This window comes from Lichenostomus cassidix, chromosome 1, assembly GCF_008360975.1.
Source record: "Lichenostomus cassidix isolate B80296 chromosome 1, HeHo_3.0, whole genome shotgun sequence".
In the NCBI taxonomy this organism is placed as follows: Eukaryota; Metazoa; Chordata; class Aves; order Passeriformes; family Meliphagidae; genus Lichenostomus; species Lichenostomus cassidix.
In genome coordinates, this window is record NC_139479.1 from 12,937,694 (window position 1) to 12,960,656 (window position 22,963).

Genomic DNA, 22,963 nt, shown 5'->3' on the forward strand with positions numbered 1-22,963 from the left:
TGGAGGCACTGCTGGCCATTGGCTGCTCCTCACTTCCCTTGTGTTACACAGCAGAAATGGGAGATTTCTGGAGAAGGGGAATGGGCTCTGGGGATTGGTGCTTGAGGCACTTAGAAAGGAGAGTGGTACAGGTTCTGATCCTTGCTCACAGCGTCACTACTTTATGTGGTGACTACTCAGCTCTTTGCTTTTTCTGTCGAGAAGACAGGTTCACAATGGCAACTGCCTTAGATATTAATCACACCACAGAGCTGGCTCTGGCATCAGCTCTTTTCAGCTCAGCTGTGATCAGATCACTGAGAGAGACCTGCAGAGCATCTTGGTCTCCACAGCCATGTGTGACCCCATAGAACTCTCAAAAGAGCTGTGCTAGCCTGCCATCACTGCCCAGATGTGTAATAGTGTGATTTAGATTGGAAAATACCTGTAAGATCATCGAGTCCAACTGTAAACCTAACACCAGCACAGGCTCCCAGCAATGCAGTATTTATTTTTTGGATATACTTGAGTTTGCAGAGGAAGAGGTTTCTGTGGGCAAGGAATGGGTGTAACCCAGGAAGGCTGCAGAGGGCTACATCAGCTAATAACATGAAAAATTTGTGCCATTGCACAGATTTGTGTTGATAATCTGAATACTTCTGGAAGTGACATCCAGGTCTCAGCTAGATCCATCCTGACTGGAGAGGTGGCTTTCACCTGCAGACCTCACCACCATCTATAGTTTAACAGTTGAGGGGGCAGTAGTGGGGTGTGGGATGCTTGCCCAAAATAGCAGAGGAAGTTGAAGACTGTCTCATTATTAGTCATCATTTGCCTTGCAGGAGCATTTTTGCTTTCTGTATTGAGAAGCATCTGCAGAAGAATAGCATCTGCAGTTTGTGCACTTCCAAGAGAGGCCCCTAAAAATATCCCAGGGTTTGGGAAAGCAGAAGTGTATGAATTTTAATTTTTTCACTATCTCAAACCTCAGGGGAAGAGTACTGGAACAACAGACTGCTTTGTCATTTGTTCATCTCAAATATGTACAATCACATGGCAACTCTAATCTTTGCTTAAGAACTATTTCCCTAGTTTCCTAATACTTTTTATCCCCGCTGAACTGCATTTAAAAAAAAAACCAAAAACCCAATCCTATCCCTTACCACGTTTAAAATGTAGACGTGCATTTCTAAAAACCTTGAAAGTTGCCACAGATATGCTGCTGTGAGCCTAAATTTGAAATGGTCAAAGTATGCAGATGGCCCCAGTTTTCTTCAGTTCACTAGGTGTTCTCAGCCCTGTCTTCTGTTCTTGGCTCAGGGTCTGCACAGCTTTTGACAGTTTGATGCCCTTGGTGCTGACTGTGCTGCAGTGATCCACCCTGTGGTTTTGTTGCTGTACGTAACTCGCTGCTCGCTGGGCTCTGCAAGGAGCCGTGGGCTGGGTGGAGCATGTTCTACACGTGGCTGATAACTCATCTCTATCAGGTGTCACTCTGTGCCACTGAGGTTCCTGCTGCTGGGAGAGCATTAGGTATGACTGAGAGCCACCTGGCTGGAGAGGTGGGCAAAGCCTCTGGGGAGCATTTCTAAAGGGGGCACAAGTGTTGTGTTCGTTTTGTGCCTTGGGCTGCTGATGAATATCCATGTGATAGCTGGGCCTGCATTTTTCACGCTGCAGTGGCTTGGAGTTATTTGAACATTCTGTGTATTGTTTTTAGTGCTTCAGGGTTGATAAGGCTGTAAACAGAATCCAGAGTAAAATTCAAGCAGCTGATTTAAATCCTAGTGATGTGAGAAACCACCTCTCTACAAGCTTTTCAATCACAGGCTGGAACAGCATGTTACCAGCCTTTGGGGTTTGGAGTTGATCCACTCTGCCTCTTGCCCTCTAGACAGGATGAGGGACTCCTCCTTTCCTCTGATCTCACAGAGACAGGGAGGCTGAGGCTCAGTGGAGCTCTGCTTGCTCTGGCTGTGGTTCCCTCTGCCCATGGCATGTGTGTAGCTGTTATTTGTATCATAGCTGAAGTGAAGTGAAGCAGCTGGTTCTGCTCTGTTTCTGCAATGACTAACACGGACAGCTGCTCAATACTCACCCTAGTCTACAAAATCATGTAACTCCACAGTGAAAATGCAACTGCTGGCCTAATTCTGCAGAACTAGTGAAATGTCTGTGTATAGGGCACGGAATTGTATGGTCTGGTGAGGGAAGGAGAAGCAAGTTCTCAGGCATGTGGGATCCAACCAAGAGTAATTAATGCAGCAGTGCAGGTTGGAGCAGAAAGATGCTGATCACCTTTTCAAGGAATACCCTGGTGAAAAGCTGGCACACATTGCAGTTGCACACACTCTAGAACATCTTGTCAAAAAGAGGAAGAGGTGGGAAGGAGCAAGACACCAGCCTTTGGAAAAGGTTCTCCAGTGCACACAAGTATGTCTTACATGGAGATGTTCTTTTTCGTTTAAAGAAGAAATTCATGGCCAGGAGCCACAAGAATTTCTGGTAATCACATGTCAGTTCTTATGTTGGGAAAGACTACAACTACTCCATTAAAACTAGGAGCCACAGTTAATGAGTGGATTGGTACAGGACATCCACCACATCCATCTGTGAACAGTGTAGGGACAGGGGAAAAACTCAGAACGTGTGAAACAGAATTGATCTTATCAGCAAATAAACTACAAATTCAAACATGGAAAAATTTACTGGTTCAGCTCTTGAATCACACAAACTGGCAGAGCTGTGTTTTTTCAGTGCATTTGTACTGATTTATGTAGTGTAGGGTATGTTCTTAGTAGTTGAAAAATGTTTTCCAGCTTTGGATAGACTGGAAATCTCATTCAGCAACTGTAACTTGTTCCTCGCTTTTGGGTTAGCTGCTATTGCCTCTGGACTACAGACAAATGTACCAGAACCAAGTGTCTGCTTTCTAGCTGTAGTTTCTAGAATATGACCAAACAGATAAGATTTTTGCAGAAATTAAGAAGTCTATTAATAGCAAAAGTCATGAATCTAAGCCCAAAATACTAAGAGAAGTGAATCTGGGGAAGCCTGAGCATCTAAACAAAACCTAAAGAGAAAGCATGTATTTCATAAGACTATTCTCTGATAACTAATGAGGTACCTGTGCTTCACACAGGTTAGACACCTGTTTAAACAATGAACCCTTAATGCTTTACTGCCATTATATATTAATCAAACTCACAAAAGTACCAAAATTAATGAAATTTTATTGGCAAAAATCAAGTTGAATGTGACCTATTTAATTCAACAGAAGCAAGCTTCAGTTTAGTTTATCAAAATACTTCAGTTTTCCAGCTGGATCTGGAATTATCTGTGCAAGGAAGAAAATGGAAATGTTAGAAAATGGAAATGTTAGAAAATGGAAACTAAAGTCACAAAACCACAACAAACTATATAGCCAGAACAGCACAGTATTTCATAGTAAGGTGTTACTGCCAACTCACTAGCAACACTGCAGAGTAATTTATCAGTTGATTTGGTACTAGATTACTGTTCATCTCTAAAGGTACCTAACAGCAGTAGCAGAGAGATTCAACTGATTGAGGCATGAGAGAGTGCAGCCTACCAAAGGAAGAATTTTGACAGCTTGCCCCAAAAGCAAGATATTTTGATAAATTAATGTCTGTAATCTAGAGATTTAGAATTTACTTACAGTTCTTCCCTTGGCCACCACACTCTCATGGCTTCCTCTGGTTTGATCTAATTAAATCAAACACATTTAGAAGGCATGACTACATCTTTGAGAAAGGCTTTTTCAACTACTCTGCTATTATCTGCATCTTTTGCACAGACAAGGTGGAGAATGCTTATGTATTGCTTTAGATTATTAATTTGGCAGTATTGGAGTTGTTAATATCAGCATTGTCAGACTGTTTTTTAGAAAATATGTTAACATCATGTTATCTAGGTGATCCCAGTTATGGAGGGCAGAAGTCTTCAGTGCCAAAATATGAATGTTAGGCCAGCCCTCTTTCATTTTAGAGTCTTAATATCCATCTTCCCCTACTATGAAACTCCTCTGCTAGCTTGGAAAAATTGAATTCCAGCCTCCAGTCTTCCTGGGAAGTTTTCACATCCAGCAAAGAAACATGGTTTACCGTTCCACTGTTTTTTACTATCAAGTACAGTGCTCACTAACTCTGCTTAGAGGCTGCTGGGACCTGGTTTTTGTTGAGCCAGCTTTTTAACAACAATGCTCTGTCATCACCAGATGGCTCAGAAGGAAGCCACATGCTCAAGTAAATGACAGTGATCTCATCTGAACGAGGCAGCTCAGACCTCTGGTGAAAGTTTCATTATTCTGCTGAGGCTCACTCTGGGCCAGGGAACACAAACAAATTCAGTGGATGTTTATCTGAACTCTGGCTCCTCAGCCTGCAGTCACATGGAGCCCAGGAGTAACAAAGAAGGGAGGACAATTGCACAGCAAAGCAGTGCTCCCTGCTGGAGTGCTCATAGTGGCACTGGCTCTGGCACATACTACAGCAGCCTGGGAACTTACCTTGCGTTTTTTTGGTAGTGCCCAGGATCTACAGTAAGAATCAACTGCACCAAGAATTTATATGGACAAATAACCAAGAAGATAGAACAAACTCAAGAATTTCAAACTTCTCATCAGGTGTTAACAAGAAAAAAAGTTCTTGATCACAAACTCACTGCTTATGAAGTGAATTTTTTTCACACACCAGGAGTTTGAAAGAACTGTAAGATGTTTAGTGTGAGGGAAATGGGCTCCTAATGAAATAAACAGTAATTCCAAAGCTGTAACTTTAATAATGTGACATTACTCATAACTTTTCACTGAAAGTTGCTAACATTTTGGATTTGGCTCTAGTAGAAAGGATAACTGAGTGCCTGTTAGTAGTACATGCATGTAAATATAAACAGTGACTTACTGTTTCACTGCCAGGTTTCCAACCAGCAGGGCAAACTGAAAACAAAAAGGGACAAAATTAGGTGAAGTGTTTTTACACACGCTGACTATTGTGTATTTAAAATTCCCCTTCTGACCATTTAGTAAAACACCATGAAGTGTCACATGTAAATATCTGAAACTATTAAATGTGCAGTTCTCTTTACACATGGGATGGTGACCTAACAGTTTATTCCTGACATCACCCACCACTTCTGCTACCTGAAAACTACAGATCTCTGGGTGGATGCCTATGCCTTAATTTAATTCTCATGCCCTTCTACATGAAGTTATTGGCAAAGCAGTAGCTGAGAATGAACACCTATTCTAGTAAAACCAGAGGTTTAGTAATAAAATTCAGGTGACTACACAGAGACCTACCTTCCCTTCTTTAAAACCAAAATTAGGGGAATTTTTTAGCAAGGAAATCAGTTCAAATATTCCACAAGAGACTTTTTTTATTTGTAGCCTTGCTTAGGAGCAAAGGCATGGCAGCATGTGCTAACCACACAGTGTGGCTGAGAGCCCTGGGACCACCTGTACAGCTGCTCTCATCTGTTCAGAGCTCTCCCTCTGAGGCTTCAGCCCAAGCAGTTACGCCACATTACACTGCTTTAAGACATGCTCACAGACAAAATGCCCCACATATTAGAAACTGTGAACTGTTTTTCCTGTTCTGTGCAAAGAAACCAATAAGGCATCTACAGAGGCTATCCTCAACATTCATATAAAACCCGGAAAAAAAAGTGGTATTCTGGAAACACTGTAAATCAACAATCTGTAAGATGGTTTTGTAATTAATGTGGCTAAATTTCCTTAGTCAGATGTGCATAGCCTAAGTATCAGCATCTTTTCAAGTCTGTACAGCAAAGCAGAACAATGATTTGTACCTTTATTTAAAGGTACTTTCAAATGCCTGGTGAAATTGAGTTGAATTGGAAGTTAAGCTGCTAAATGAACATTCATATTTAAACAAATCTTCAAATAAATTATTTAAAGAAATGTGAATAGTTCACTCTATGCTTGAACTGGAGGAATGAGAATTCTTGATACAAAGTAATCACATGAAGACAACACAACAACTTTTTTGGGGAAAGATGATCACATAGCCCTTATAAAGAAAACACAAGTAATAGCACTATAATTTCCACAGTATACCTTGATATGAAACACACTCAATTTCTTGTTGCAGGTCCTCAATGAATGCAATACAACAAGGATGGCCTGTATCTCCATTATTTTAGTATGCAAAAATGTACTGAAATATTGGGCCTCCTTCTTCACAGCCTCATATTTTATATAAATTTATGCTTGTGACACATGATACGTAACTCAAAATTCAGACTAAGGAATGCTTTATGCTCTCATTCTTGTGGATGTGAAGAAAAATGTAAATTACTATTCCACAAATAACCTAAAGACCTGGCACCACAGAATCAAGCAGGGCAATCAACCACTTCAGTCACTGCATGAGGCCAGTTCTTAATGCAACTAAGCACCTTTCCTCCAAAAAGCTACAAATTCCAGGCTAAGTAAAATTATAATCTTCAATATGGCAATATTTAGAAGAGCACCTTCTCCATGTTTGTCTGTGTACTGGAATGCTTGTACTAAACGAAGTGTTTCATCCACTGATCTCCCAACAGGAAGGTCATTCATTGTGATCTGTCGAAGGATTCTCTTATTGTCAATAATGAAAAGGCCTCTGTGGGAAAAAAAAAAGTGTGTGCGTTAGGAAACAGAATTTATGGTAGTGTTGTTTTTATGCACTATTTTATTTCTGCTGGATGGGAGGAATTTGATCTTTGCAAACACCATACAATACCCACCACTAATAACCTACTATTCTTTACCTGGGTATCAGATGACATCAGCTGAGCTCAAGTTAAAACAAAAAACCCTGGTTTGTTGCAGAATATAAAACTAAGTTTTGATAGGTCCTGACAGGAGATGCTGCAAATGCTATGGCATTACAGGGATCCCAAAAGAAACTATTCAGTTTTAGGCAAATGTATCTCTTTAGGTAACCTTAGTCTTGACTCCCCTTGGACTTGGGAAGTCCCTGAGCAACTGTAGTTCTGGGAAATCCTGCATATTTGCCCTGTCCTAGGTATCTGCTTATGCCTGCTGTTAGACAGGATATTAACCCTGACCCCTCTTCTGACTCATTAGGACTGTATTTCTTTTGCGTTCTTCAATATTTGTTGCTTGCCATGAATCTCCAAGTAAAATCTGGTCTCCAAGAAAAATTTAAAGAGATTATTTAAATATAATGCATTAAGTATTACTCCAGCAAAAACCCAACTGAACTGCAAGCCAGTGAAATACCTAAGTGTATGTCCTTGATCTTCCAGATACACTCCGTAATCCTTTGAAATCTGATGTGTCAGATCAGAAAGAAGGGGAATCTTCATTGGTCCAAGTCCTCCTTGTTTACGAGGAGTATTGATCCTTTGAAGGAAATGAGATAGAGATGTATTTCTCATGAAGATTTATATTCCCTGCACAAGTCAGAAGTCACAAACCAGAACAGTACGACAGAAGGATTTAGCGCAACTGACATTTTTTCTGTTCTGTACACAAAGGAGATGAACAGTATTTGTGGCTTGAACAAAATGTTCAGTAGATCTTTTGAAGGTTTTGGCCACATCTATTAATGATGGCCTCTTTCTTATCAGTGGCATTTGTTTCATGCCAACATGCTCATGAACTGGGACAATGTGAAGCATTTACTGATAGTTTAATTCTTTTTTTTTTTTTTTGTATTTGTAGTATTTTTTGGACTGAGACATGACATATTGCAAGCAATACACATTAAACAAGCTTCAGAAATAAAGTTACTTTCACACATTACGGTTAAAATTTATTTTAAATATTTGTGTCAATAACATCACACTTTCACACATTATGATATACCTAGGCTAAAAATCTGCGGAGTACTGTTCTTCAGCTAAGATGGAACCATGAATAAGGTTTAGTGAAAGACAAGAGAAAGATACATACCATGCTAAATGAGTGAATTTTGAGTCCACAGAACATGCTACTACTTCAGTATTTATTGCTCTGAATTCTTCAATTCTGTCGCTGAAGGCGATTATCTCAGTTGGACAGACAAACGTACTAGACAATTTAAGACAAGATAAAAGTCAAAATTTCAGTTTTTACTGAGAAAGCCAGTAAATTCTCTGCTTAACTTAAACTGGTGGATTTATCATAAATTATTTCAGCCTTTGCTTATTTTTATGGCTTCTTCAAGTATTTAACCAAAATGCTGCCTGACAAATTTTCCACCATCAGACTCCAGCTTAGTTACAAATGGATTATTTCTGAAGACTATAAACCTATGATTATCTTACAATCTGGATTCATAGTTTTTACAGTTCTTCTCTTTTAGACTTTATGAATATTAAGTGGCTGAATTTAGTCACTATAAGCCAATTTTTTCAGAGGATCATACTATAATTTGTTCTTACGGTGCATGTCTGCAAGTTTTAACTAATTTGTCTTCAGCTTTTTCTACCACAGAAGAACTAAAGTGGTAGAGGTAATGATGTTATAATATTAAAGTAGTTATGTATCCCTATTGTCTTGTATTCATTCTGTGGAAAAAAATGGGACTGTTCCTTAGAAAGCAGGGATGTTTTCACTCAATCAGTGAAGTTACTGCTTTCTAAATAAAGGAGGTTAATGTTAAGTGCTCTTAGGATGTTATGGGATGAGCCTAAAGGGAAAAGGCCACCTTTTGGATACACTATATACACTCTAGAAAATATAGATGAGGTACTGTCTTCTATTTGCAGCACTGATTTACAGCATGAAACAGAACATAGAAGCTGCCTAACTGGGTAACTACAAAGTTGGGTTTTTTGTGTGCAGACACAAATTAGTGGACACAGTTATTAGGACAAAGATTGTGTTACAATTTTACCAAGGCATGATGAGAAAACAAATGCAAAGAATGTATTTTCTTCTGTCACTCCTTTCTTCTCTCCCAAATTCTTACCAAACAAAAATACAAGACCTCAAAAAAAGAGAAGAATTAATGAATTATGAATCTAGTGCAGCTGCACTCAGTTTTGGTATGTCTACAGTGCTCTTACTTACAAGTCGAGAGGATAGAAGAAGAAGACGAGATATTTTCCTTCATAATCTGTTAATTTCAGCTCTTTAAACTCTCCATTAATGACTGCTGTTCCCTCCCAGTAAGGTGCTGGCTTGGAGACTGAAATGCAAAGAATGTTCAATTAGAAGTCAGAATATGATGCCTGTATGCAAACCAAGCCATCCAATGACAGCTGTTCTGCCTTTTGCTTCAAAACCAACCTGCAGCTCAGTTACAAGAGCAAACTGCTTTACAGCTCTAAACAGAGGGCACAGAACGATGAAGAAATGCAGGTTTTAGTACACACAGAAAGTAAATAATTTGATCGACTCGTGCTTGTACATGAGTGCTGTTGATCACTGATAATCAAGGCCACACAAACCTTATCTGGGCTACTGAACAAACCAAGTGTGCACTGCCAGCTCAGGGCACCTGCTAGACTGGAGGGGAAGCTGTTTAATACTTGAGATACCCCCACTTTTTTGTTACAAATAGCTGATGGGAACCAGACACACAAGATGGTTCAATTTCTTACTGCTACTTTTTAGCCCTGGAAAACTATTTGGAATTCAGGTCCACAAAAAATACATACCACAACATGTTTACAGACAAAGTGCAGCATATGTGTATTAGATTACAACTCCTAAGCAAATTTTAATTTGAAGACAGCTGTGTTTAATAAAATATCCAATTAAAATGCATGAAATATATTTACCATTCCTGTCAGATGGGATTAACCTTGAATTTTAAATATTAAAAATTAATATGCCAGGTACTATTTTCACACCAATTTGAATTCTGAGACAAAGGACAGGGTATGCTGGAGTTAGAAGGTGATCTGAATACACTTGTCGCATCAAGGACATTGACATACACCTTCAGGAAATTAGGGAAAAGCTTCTGAGAAAAATATGTGGAATCTTAATTATTATCTGGATAGTGTCTGCGTTGTTCAGCTCTCCTTTTCTTAGGACAACCCACAGCTGCAGAATGTAGTTAGCGAGGATGTATAACAAGGACCTTCAGATTAGGAGGAAGAAGGAAAAGATATTAAACAAAATACTGCATATCTCGATTCCCTTCTAAATCAAGGCTATTGTTTTCCAGTTATAAACACTTCTCTGTAATAAATGACATAGCAAAGTGAGAAAAACCCCAACAATATTGGTTACAAATATCTTGGCCGCTTTCCCATTTTTTTTTTCGGTAGCATCTGCTTGCTAACGTTTAAAACAGAACGTATGCGCTGGCTCAGTAAGGGAAAAGGATTTTAAAGCTGCAAATTCTCACAGTGGAGATAATTCCTGTGTGATCTCTCTGTACTCTCTGTCCTGCAGAAGGGGACTTTAGGAGAGCGTCTGACCCCTTGAGCAGCTGCCCCCGAACATCTCACTGCGACGCGATTTAAGGCGTTTGTCCCCAGCTCTGTCACCTAAAGCATTTAAATCACACCAGGGACGGGCACGCAAGCCAGTGCCAAGCCCAGCGCGGTGACAGGGCTTACGAGAGGTGCCCGCTCATTGTTTCTGATGGCAGCGTGGGCACAGAACATTGCTGTGCATCCCTCCAAGCGCTTCCCCGGACTCGCTCGCCGTGTCTGAGCCACAGATATGTGCTGGACGCCGTGAGACGGCGGCGATGCCCACGATGGACGTGCAGGTCGGGAAGGGGCTGGCGGGGCCGGTCCGGCCTCCCTCCCTTCCCCCGTAGGCCTCCCCGGAGGGAAAGGCAGCGAAGGGAAGCGATCGGGGAGCCCAGCGTGCTCCGCCTGACGTGGCGCTGCCGCCGCCCCCCTCCGCCCCGCAGCCCGGAGGCGCACTGCGGGCACATCCCGGCCCCGCCGGGCCGCTCCCCGCAGCCCATCCCCGCCCGGCACCTACTCTTGGCCTGGCTGAGGTGCAGCGAGTGGTCGGAGACGGGCAGCCGGGCCGCCTCGCCGGGGTACACCTGCCCGCCCGCGTAGTAATGGCACTGCTCGTCCCCGCGCTGCCGCGCCGGCCGCGGCTCCTCCGCCTCCGCTTCGCCTGCCAGCGCGGCCGCCGCCAGCAGCAGCAGCAGCAGCGCGGGGCCCCGGGCCCCGCCGCCCGCCTCCATGGCCCGCCGAGCGACTGCACGTCCCCGCGGCGCGGCGAGGGGCGGCGGCGCTGGGGAGGAGCTTGGCCCGCGCTCGCTGCCGCCGCACGGCCGGCCCGGGCTGAGGGAGGCGGGCGGGGGCACGAGGGGAAGGGGCTGTGCCAGCCCCGGGGCCCGCACGGCCAGCCCCGACCGGCACGGGCGCTGCCGGGCCCGGCACGGCTACCCCGGGGCAAAGCACAGTCACCCCGGGTTCGGCACGGGAGCCCCGGGCCGGAGCAGCCCCCCCCGCCCGTCACGGGAGCCCCAGCCCGGCACAGCCACCCCAGCCCAGCCGCCCCGGGCCTTGCCCGGCCGTGGGCAGAGCGCTGAGCCCGGGCCGTGCCGCGGCGCTGCCTCGTGCTCCGGCCTCGGGGGAGACAGGGAGTTAGGGACGTGTGTAGAGAAAGGGGGAAATACGCGTTTGTGTGGAGAGAGTGCGCGGATCCGGAGCGTGCGATTGCAGCACTATCAGTGTGAGAGGCTTCCCATCTGCTGTCATCTCTCTTATCTGCGGCAGCGCGGGTTCTGCGGGCACGGCATCACTCGCGGTCATGCCCAGCCGTGCCGAGTGCAGTTTGTGTGTTCTGGCCTCATGAATACAGGGAATGCGACAAAGGGTATTGCCTCGGGCCCAAAATCTTGAATTGATGCCAGCTGGGCAGCATCTCCTGAATGGGTGCCCAGGTGGCTGTGTAAGAGTGTGGTTAGACAGAAATGAAATGCTTAAATGAAATGCCTTAGTTCATAGAATCACAAAATGGTTTGGGTTGGAAGTGACCTTTAAAGATAATCTATTCTAATACTTCAGCAATGGTAGGGTCATTTTCAACTAGATTAGGCTGCTCAGAGCCCTGTCCAGCCTGATCTTGAATGTTTCCAGGGTTGGGGCATCCACCACCTCTCTGGCCAACCTGTGCCGGTGTTTTGCCACCCTCATAGTAAGAAATTTCTTCTGTATACTTAGTCTTATTCTTCTCTTTTGTAGTTTAAAACCATTACTCCTTGTCCTATAACAACAGGAGGGAGAGTATGTCCCTCTCTTTCTTACAAGCCCCCTTTAGGTACTGGATGCTGCTCTAAGGTCTCCCTGGAGTCTTCTCCAGGCAGAACAACCTCAACGCTTACAGAAGAGATGCTCCAACCCTGTGATATCTCTGTGACCCAGATGCCTTGGTTCAAGTTTGCCTTGTGAGGGGTTGTGGCTAGCACAGGCTTTTCCCATGAGAATTCTTTTTGTGTTTTATAAATAAAGTTTGGATGTTATTAAAAACAGTGTCCCAAGATCTGGACGGTGCAGGCCTGGCCAATCAGGCCTGGGGGAAGGCTTCTGGCCGACCAATCTGGGTGACCTTTGAAAACTCTATATATGTGATGAAATCAAAACAATAAAGGTCTTTTCTTCTTGCCACTGAGAACTGGTTCTTCTTTACTCTGCTAGCGGCTCAACAGCGACAAGGGGTCATTTTTCTCACAAGGCAAGTAGATTGTGGTTCATATCACAAAACAATTACATATTTGTCACAGGCAAGCATAGATAGAATGTAATTCCACAGTGCATTTAATAACAAGATTTCGAAGACAGTAACTAGGCTGTGACAAGCAGTTGGTAAGGCTTTGCAGCACAATTTCTGGTTGAACTAGGCATACCTATTGGACTGGGACAGGTCAGGTCATCTGACAAGTGTATCAATTAAATTGTACCCAGGGTCCTTAACAATTAAAATGTGAAAGAGCTGGAGCTGTCCCTTATCAAAAGTGTTGGCCTGTTGTGCTTTGAGCACTGTGCATGACATCCACTGGGAAAACTGGTGGTCCAGTTAAAGCTTTTCTCCAGACTGATGATGTCAGGAATGTCTGCATTGCACCCTGTCTCTGCAGATGTTTTGTGGTAAGTTCACCTTCAGGATGGTATGGTACCCGTGCCAGAATGGACAATACAATTTTTCTCTCTTTTTTTTTTTTTTTTTTTCATTTTTCAAATGACACAGAACAGGGAGGTAAAGAGCAGAGGCAAAAGAAAATGCTGAGGGGCATTTTCAAATAATAAATGCTCTATAAAAGAAGAAAGGTATAAGCAAGGCACCTGTGGTTATATGCTGTGTCTTGAAAAAATCGTATTATTTTTGTGGTTTCCTGCAACAGATTTCACTCTTTAAAAAGATACTTCACAAAATTAAATTCACAGGAATGGGAGAAACAAGATCCTGCAGGCATGCTTGCAATTCTTTACCTATGATTTTAGTGTTCCTTTCTCCCAAAGCTCTGACTTCTCTCCAGAAGGTTCTTTTCTTTCCCATCTCTTGTGACCTTTGCCTTTAAGCCTAGACCTTGCCAGTCAAAGTTCTACAAGTCAGGGTCATGCCCTTCATATCCTTACTGCCACAGGAATAATCTTCCTTGGGTGTATTTGCCCACCTGAAGGAAGGGATTGAAGATTACTGAGGATCAAAAGGGTAAGGCTCTGGAACAACCCTCTGATGAGTATGGGTGCAAAATACCTGCACAGTTACCAGACTTGATCAGCATGTGTGGAATTATAAAAAAAATTGTATTAAATGTCTGCCTAGAGGGGAAATAGACTTGATGGCACATGAGATGCCTTTGTCCTGTTTTTTCCAGTGGGAGTTGATGGTGGCCATTCTCTGGTTGTACCTCACAAAGTGTTGAAAGCAGGATAAAAATGTATTCTTTTCAGTGCTGCTGTTTAAGTTTGATATCCTTCCCCTATCAAGGTCATGTCATTAAAAGGAGGATGAAGAAAACCTGTTTTCTCACGTTAAGCACCCTGGCTGTGGTGCAAAAAAGCACTTGGACAATCTTTTTATTCCCACTGGTCTCAGAATCAGACAAGCTTTACATTTAAGCTTGCTAAAGTGTGTTGATAAGTTACTGTCTTACATGATCCAAGTCTAGTAGCACCCAATTTAATATCAAGCTTTCCTCAACCTCACTGCTCTTAAGAAAAGTGACAGTCATGGCCTCTGAGAGTTCACAGAGAAAGTTATTTTGGTTGTCCCTGCTCTTCTCTTTGTGCTGGTGTCTTGAGCTGTAGGAAATGGCAGTGATTTGAAAGGTAGACATACAGTGAGGTTGAAAAGAAATGAGCAGTTGCAAGGTATGCACTTTGCATAATGTTAACATCCCTCAGTTAAAAGATATTTCCATGTACCTCTAAATGAGAGAGAAAACCAATAAAATCAATGCAGTAAAAATAGGAAAAAACATGCCTCTTGTGAGTGGAGAAAATGCTGAAGGACAAAAATGGGTTTTATCTGCAGAAGATAATGTTAGTTTAAGAGCACTAATTTGAGGTTTGTATGTGATTAAGTATATATAGGCATGGAACAGAGTTCAAAAGAGCAACATGAAAGACTTTCTGGCTGATGCGGTACTCTCAAGACTTCTGCAAGTGATTAAAAAATGAAAAATTTAATAAATGGAATCCAAGATGAAATCCAAATATGTATCACTCTTCAGTGTCTAAATGGAGAAGATGGGCGGCAATCTTTCTTTCCCCAGTGATGAAATACTTGAACTGAATGCTGATTTTTGAGTTTAAATTGGTGATATTAAGCGACGCTGTTAAAATGTGATAAGAGAAACATTGCTTCATTCATCCTGTCATACAGCTCTTCTGCAGCTGGGAGAGCTTACCATGTGTAAAGGGAAATCTCTTAAATCCTTCCTTTTCCCCACTGCGCTGCAGGCACTGTTCCTCATGTCATACCATATCCAGGCCCACAAGGATGGTTCAGTTTTGGCAAAGGGCTTGATGGTGGCAAGATGTCATTGCCATGGTGGCACTGAAGTTATATAAGCAGGGAGTGATTCAGGCTACTAAAGCAGTTTAGGAGTGGTTATGGAGGTTTTGTGTAGTAATAAAATACCTCACTGCAATTTAAATGACCAAACATAAAAATATCTTGGAAAAATTAGTGTAATGTATTGTAGCAAGATACCTGGAACCATTTCCTGGAACAGATGGAGCAGATGTTCAATATTGTGCTGGTGAAACTAGCAGGTGGTTTTATCCTCCTCAAGGTTTACAGGGACATTTTAACAAATATGTTGCATTGTTTGTCAGGCATGACAAAAAAATCTATAGCATAGGAAACTTTGCTGGAGAAAGGAGGATAGAAAACATCTGTTTTTCAGAGGGATTAGAACAGAATGACCATAATTAGGATTACCAGTTAGAGAAGACCTCTTTGGCTCTTGCTAAGGGCGGACTGGTGGGGTCAACTGTGTGTGTGCTGACTGCAAAGGGGTGTAAAAAAATAAAGTGTATCAGGCTGAGAAGTGCTGGGTGATGCCATTTGCTTTAACAGGATCTGCATCCTGACTTCTGACTGCTGCTTGTGTTGTCAGCTAGTGGAAGCAGTATGGCTGACTAAATATAAACATAGACTTCGTAAAATTTGCCACTTTGAACTACAGAAGCATCATAGATATGTTTATTCCTGCAGCCTACCTTTGGGGAATGCATTAGTGCTTGGAGATGAATTTATATTTTTCCTCTGCAAACACACCTGCCATGGAAAAGTTCTGCATCACTTCTTTCCCTTTCTCCTCCAGCTGGCTCTGCTTCTTATGTCATTGGTGTCAGAAACCCTGCAGGGCCTGTGTGATAGGAGCAGGACAGAGCATGTTACTGATGTGTTTGACTGAGCATGGCAAAAAAGGGTGATTGGTACTGCTAGTCACTGGGTGAGGGGGGAGTATGTGTTCTAAAGCACCTCCTGTTCCAAGCTTTCGTCTGCTTCTCTAAGTGCTGACAGAATCTACAAGTTTGTGAATATAAACAAACATTGTGAAATCACCTTCTTGAGTTGATAAATCATGTAGTCCTTGCAGGGCCTCATCAGCTTTCCTGTGGCTGTCACCTGGGGGTGGGTTACAAGTGTGTTTATGCTCTATCCCATTTTTTTTTCTTCCTTTAACAAGTATGTATTCAAAGAAAGTGCCCAAAACGTCTCTTTGCACTATCACAATTTTTGAACAGTCATACTGATGAGTGAAGACAGAGAAAGTCAGTGCTGAACAGCACCTGTTAGACATTCTCTACAAGGCAGGGAACTGTGAAGGACAGCTGAGGTATTGCACTGGAAAACCAACACTGGACATCTGGATCTACCCTTGGTGCCTGAGACATTCACAGCCAGGAGCTTGCTAGCCAAAATCACCTAGCTAGCTTTGTCTGGTGGTGCTGACCAAGAGAGACCTTCACCCACAGAGCAGTAGCCCCCCTGTGTCAAGTGGAGGGATCTCCATCAGTGACATTCACAGGGGTTCACAGGTTCCTGCCCTTGGGGTCCCACCCTTGGTTCTGCCTTCTTGGATCTGAACTGAGTGTGGAGCACTCTGGGTCAAGGTTCAGTCAGCCTTTGGGAAAACGTGGAAAATTTGTCACCTCTCTGCTCAGACGAAAAACAAAGCTGTGTCCTGTCCTTGCAGGTGCCTGAACCACAGCCTTATGGATGGAAAGAAGCCCCGTGGCAACCTAATTTCATATTCTCTCAAACCAGGACAGAGACAGATGTTGCTGATGTTTATTTGTGATGCCTGGGGGATGCCTCTTCTGTGGGTAGCCACTAAAGCCTTGTTGTGGGTGTGCTACGTGCCTTACATTGGGCAGTGAAGAAAATGGAATATTTATCCATTGTCAAAAAAAAGATTCTACTGTCTGAAGCATGGGTGATCCCTTGATCTATGTAGAAGAGAAGGCTGCATTCCCAGGATAGTGGGATAACATGGTCTTAAAAACCGTCCAGCTCCTATCTTTTTGCTGGCCTGCCTGTGCCTCTTCACTTTCATCTTGTGAAGCTTTTTATATTATCTATTTTCTAGAAGTGTTCCATACCTGCATTTGCCTTTCTCTTCTATTTGTACTTATGAAAGGGAAAAATGGCTTGTGATGAGAAATGTTAATGGACCTTGGTGTGTCAGTCACTTTTACATTGTTCACTAGATGGCAGTACGATGCTTGTTATAGCGATTGAAAGACCTGAAGTCATCTATTCTGCAAGGGTCTGAAATTTCCTAAAATCTGGGGATCTGGTATTTTCTTCTCTAAAATACAAGGTTCACAGGTGTAGGTGTAAGCTGAAATCTATATTCAATCCTCATAAACAACCTCGGTTTCTGTGAACTTGTTACAACAATCAAGCTTATATAATTTTTCAGTAAAAAGTTTACTGAGTAAACTTGGAGAGTGAAGATGCTGGTAATAGTCTCTTAAAAAGGAGGAAAAAAATAAGAACCCCCCCCCCCCAAAAAATGCTGGTGAAAGAGGTGAAATTTGTAACAGAAAAGGAGTTTTAACCTGGTCACTATGGAGCACTGAAATAATATTGGATTTTTGTTTCTGCTTCCTTTTTTGCTAGCTATACACAGTTTTCTGGCAGTTTAAGTGGCAGTCCAGAAAGCTATCATATCTACTTTAACTAATCTGAGTGGAGTGCACTGGCAGTGGAGTTCTTCTCTGCTCTTTCAGAAATCTCTCTTCTCCATACGGAATTGCTGTAAATAAATGAAGATTTTATCTTTTTCTATGGTAACATTCTCACCCATCCCAGTTCAATTTTGCAAATATTTCAGAGGTTCAACTATTTCCGCTTGCCTGCTTGGTCTAATGCGAAAACCTAAGGGTTTCCTTGCAAAGCAAAATGTCTTAGTAATTGGAAGTGAAATGGACCCAGTATTTGTGTTCTCTGGACCATAGGCACATATCTTAAGTCTCCTATAGTTCATGCCAATAGTCTAATCTAGTATATAAGTTGTGTTGTAAACTGTAAATTTCTTTGGGTTCATACTAAAATCACTTCTGTTAAGAGTCAAAGGTTTGTCAACTTTCCAAGTGGCCTTGGGAAGCCGTGCCTCTGTGCAAGAGTCAATATTTGATCTACCACAACTAACCTTGAAATCAAGTGCTGTTGTTTTCCCATGATTAAAGGGAAAAAAGCCCATGGTACATAGCTATGAGTTTATTGCATGCTTACTCTTTTGAAAGAAAGGCATAATTCTTAGAAATTTGGAAAAGTTTACAAGTTTACAAATTCTTAAGTGAAAGCATAGGGCTTTCAAGATACTATAGGTATTACAGGTAGTACACTTGAAGCATACTACCTATGTGCAAAGCATTTATATATTTATACCCTACAATCTCATTCACCATTACAGAATCAAATAGGGATGAAAATATGGCCTATGGACAAAAATATTTAGAAAATACTGATACTTGCTACAGTTGGGTGCAATTGCGTTTCTTTTTTCTGCTGCTCTTGAAGCCTAAAAGCACAGTGTACAACTTGCCTGTGGCTAGCACAGGCTTTTCCCATGAGAATTCTTCTTGTGTTTTATAAATAAAGATAAAGTTTGGATGTTATTGGAACAGTGTCCCAGAACTTGGATGGTGCAGGCCTGGCCAATCAGGCCTGGGGGAAGGCTTCTGACTGACCAATCTGGGTGACTTTTGAAAACTCTATATATATGATGAAATCAAAACAATAAAGGTCATTCCTTCTTGCCACTGAGAACTGGTGCCTTCTTTACTCTGCTAGCTGCTCAACAGCGACACTTGCCCAGTTAAATCATAATACAAGAGTGAGAATATACCATCGTGTAGTCTGAAAATAAAATAGCCCTTCTGCATGAGCACAGTTAATGCTCCCTGTGCTGTCCCAGGCATGACCCAAAGCCTGTCCCTGGATACAGGGATGAGTATATCTGAACCACTCCAGAGCTGCAGCTGTCTTGTCAAAATTTGTGTCATCTCTGTCATTTATTGTGTGGGAGGTGCTGCCAAGTAATTCCCCCTATTTTATGAAAGATTTTAAAACTTTCTAAGATTTTGAAGATGGTAAGTATTGCTGAAATATATAGAATGATGCGTTGACCTTCTGTACAAGTAGCTGTTGCAAGGAATTATTCCTCAGGCCTACACTTTGAAATAGTTGCTGTGAGAAGCTGGATGAGTGAGCTGAAGTTGCCAATTAAGAAAGCTGATAACACAGAATAGTTCACAGAGCAGAGTTCCTCTCTCAGACCTGGGTGTTGATTTCTGAGATAAGATTTTTGCCAGATGGTATTTTTAATGGAAATGAAACAAACAGCATTGAAACAAACCCAAAAAAGTCAGATTCTGTATCTCCTGATCATCCTGTAGGAAAGCAGACTTCAAGGTCGTTTGCAACATTTGCTGCCATTTCAGAGGTGTGATGTGGTGCTTTTTGTCCTGATGAGTCTGCAGCCACATTACCAACAGACTGGAGCCTCTTTGTGTTCAGCAAGAAATAATTCATTTTAAAAATGCCTCATTAAAAATACCTGACATAATCTCTTTGGTAATTTCATTTTTATTACCCTTTGGGTCAGTTTTCATCCTAGAAAGCCATCCAGAAAGTGTTGTGGCAAGTTGGCCTTGATACTGAAAGGTTTGGCTGTGCCATAAACTTAGTGCTCCACTCCTCCCCAGGTGGCAGCAGTAACATCTTGAGAGTCACCTGCTTGCTGTGCCTGCTACATGGACGTACTTGAGTAGGTCACCACAGCAAACTACTATTTATATTTGCCAAAGTGTTTGTTAAGAGTCAGTGGTTCATTGTAATCCCAAAGCACTTCATGTTTCAGTGCATTCACGTTCCCATGCTCCTGGGTGCTTCTGATAATGGCAGAGAGCTGTTGTGGGGTTGTTATTGTGGAGGGAGGGAATAGACTGTCACCCCTGTGTCCTGCCTCACAGACAGGTTCATTTGAAAAATTGCAAATGAAGAGCAAGCAAAAGGCTCTAGATGGCAGAACGTATAGACTGGTCAGTAAATGTACTGAATCCTTCTGCAGCCACTCAGAGAAAACAGGAGTCTGTCCTGAGCTACAGGGGCTGTCTGTTTTTCAGAAGCTGTAAAGATTTTGCTTTTAGCTTGAACATTCGTGGTGGGAAGCCTGCTGTTGGTGACAACAGTGCTTCCACAGTGGAAGAGTGTGAGCTTTGCTGGTAGCAGTGATTGCTTCTCAGCACACCAGCCAAAATCCTCCCTCTTTCCTCACTCCCCAGAGTGAGCCCCAAGCCTGGAAGGAAGAAAGGGTGAGCCCTATGCCTTGAGCTTTTGTGCAGCTTTGCTAAATCCGGATGCTAAGAAGTTGGAAGATAGAAAGCAGTAAGAAACTTGGAGATCTTTGCACTGTCTTGTTCCTGGTGTGCATGTAGGATTCACATGTCTGGGTTTCCAAGGAGGCCCCAAACTGCCCTTGTTTTAAATGAAAGATGAACTTCCATGTAACTGTGAGATGTTTCAAGGAAAGACTTTGGGGAAACAAGCAAGTACTGTGATGTTCCTTAAGAACTGTGCTCAGTCTTTGAGTGGCTGAAAGCAGAAGAGTGTGGAGGACCCTTTTGCCGTGGGTCAGAGTTGGTTGTGGCTCTTACACGAGGTTTGTGTGAGGGCAGCGTGCATGGGGTCTGCACAGCTGCTCTGCTGTGCCTGCAGGCTTGTCCTGCTGTGGGCTGGCTGGGGGAGAGGCCAGCAGCTCCTTCCACTCTCCCTTCCCCAGCAGAAAACTGCTGCTGAGGGATGCAGCAGGGTCAGGGCTGTTTTCAGAGTCTGGTTACAGAAACGGTGGTTATAGGCAACACTAGGAGGAGTCTGGCATTACCCTGTTCTCACTCTGCCCAGTGCTCCCTGCTGCCCTGGTTAATGCCTCAAAACAGCTGGGCCAGGCTTGGGTTTGGAGGAGCATCATCTCTGAAAGGCTGACTCACTCATCTGAGGAAATTAGTGTGGAATAAAGGCTTGGGAAAGCTGAACTGAATCTGAGCATCAGTAATGCATCAAGACACCCAAATATTGCTAAAATATATGAAATAAAAGTTAGTGGAAAAAATGAAACATTTAGTGAAGCATGCAGAGCTGGAAACCTTGCTATGGTTATTAGGTTTTAATTAGTTGGAAACTGTTCATTCAAGCTCTGTTTCTGTGCAGCAATTGTCCTAATGTGGTTGGGTTTGGGATCCAACATTTCTGGATTTTCCTTTTTTTATGAGTGCTAAGTACTGAAATATTCATTTTACATGTGTCCTCCTGGCTTAGGAGTGCTATGGAGGGAGATTTTTTGTACACTAAATTTTGCAGTAAATTATAGTAGTTACTGCCTAGCGGTTCTCACTGTAGCCCTAGGAATGTAAGTAGTCCTGCTCAAAAGACATTTCATGTGAAAGGAAACATTTGAGGGTGTTTCACACAGGAAAGTAGTGCCATCTTAGCTGTTTCACCTTTCAGTGTTAAAAAGACTGAGAAACCCAAGGCCTGTGTTTTTACAAAGCTCTGTGAGCTCATGTGGCCTCTATACATACATGTAAGCACACAGACACCTAAGTGAAAAAACTCAATTATTTTTCTTCCGCTGAAAGATTTCACCTCCTCAATTGAGAATATTCCATTGCTATTAACATACTTCATAATATCTGTTTTCAGAGACAGGAACATTTTTAATCCCCAGTCTCACTTCACATGACTGAACACAGATCTACCTGTTAACTGGAGCATTGGTACCTGGAATTAAAAAGGCATATTTTGGGCATCACTGTGTGTCTGTTTTCCAATTCCTTGTTTGGAAGTCTTTATCTTTGCTATCTTATCTGATGCCTTCTGGAAACAATTTTCCCTTAACACCACTTCATAAATTTCAGCCTAGAGTAGACTGAAGGTTCTGGGCCATTTATCACATTTTGTAATGAATTTTCTGATTGAATTCTTTTACAGATACCACCTCATACATTCAAAGCAGTGCCTAAGATCCTGGTGGATTTTTTACTGATTTTATGTATACAGCTGTGAGAACTTGTGATGTATTCTGGAAAGCTAAGTTACCACTGAAATGTACATATTTATGTTTTCCAAGGCTTTAAATGAAAAATCTGAAAAGGATAAGAATAAGATAGGAATAAGCTTATTAACATAAAGATGCGTAAAATTAGAAACCAAGTATGTTTGCATAGAGATTTTATTTGGAATAACCGCAACAATTTGAAATAACTACCAGATCTGTTGTCAAATAGCTGGATGTTATTAGAGAAACTCTGGCACTTGCCTTAATTTAATTAGTGCCTCAGGCATGAGTAGCCGTAACACTAAAGTGATTAATCTGTGATTGTAAAAGGGAGCATGAGTGTAGTTCTGTGGGTTCAAAATTTTCCTCGCTGGGCAACCCACACGAATTTTAATTTGGAGTTTTCTTAAGCCTTCTTGAAAGATAGTTCTATCATGTAATGTTCTTCAGGGATGGCTGAACATGGGGGGAAAGGCAGGGGCCTCTCCCCTGTGAGAGCAGATCCTGGCGCCCTCCATGAGCTCCAGAAAGGCCTGGGTTCACAAGGAAGGTGCAGCCTGGCTGCAGGGGAGGTCTGGCTGCTGAGGAGAGGGTTGATCTGTGGGGGTGTTAAGGGCACTAAAGGTGTGGGAGTAATTCACAGAACCGAGCAGCTGCAGAAGAAAACAGGAGTGTTAGTGGAGAAAGAGTTATGATGGGGAGAGATTCTGCCGCTGTAAGGCAGCATGAGGGACTTCGTGTTGGAGGCACTAAACAGGGAATCCCTGGGAAAAGCAGCAGTGCTTGGCATCGTTCAGAAGAGCAAGCAGGGATTTTGTTTGCAGGGCTAGGGCTGGAGGGACTTTTGGTCATTGCAACCACTGCTCACTCAGATTCAGCCAACTCTCAGTAGCAGAACAGGAATTCCTGCACCTCCGCCCAACACATCTACTGTACCAAGAAAGGGAAAACAGGAATTTGACACCTGTATTTAAAAAGGACTTTGGAAACATGTCAACATGGCT

The 22,963-nt window shown here is 42.6% G+C and overlaps 1 protein-coding gene across 2 annotated transcripts; it reads right to left on the minus strand.

Annotated features, from left to right (window-relative positions):
• Nucleotides 1-3,192: 3,192 nt before the first annotated feature.
• Nucleotides 3,193-11,160, minus strand: PRDX4 (peroxiredoxin 4). Of its 2 annotated transcripts, XM_085050557.1 has the most exons (8): nucleotides 10,901-11,160; nucleotides 9,023-9,140; nucleotides 7,922-8,038; nucleotides 7,247-7,369; nucleotides 6,493-6,623; nucleotides 4,902-4,936; nucleotides 3,659-3,705; nucleotides 3,193-3,316 (listed from the first exon to the last, which is right to left on the minus strand). In XM_085050557.1, the coding sequence occupies exons 1-8, from the start codon at nucleotides 11,112-11,114 to the stop codon at nucleotides 3,313-3,315; spliced, it is 789 nt and encodes a 262-aa protein (XP_084906683.1). In that variant the 5' UTR covers nucleotides 11,115-11,160; the 3' UTR covers nucleotides 3,193-3,312. The 2 variants fall into 2 exon arrangements, with proteins under 2 accessions (XP_084906683.1, XP_084906672.1); XM_085050546.1 differs by lacking the exon at nucleotides 3,659-3,705.
• Nucleotides 11,161-22,963: the final 11,803 nt, after the last annotated feature.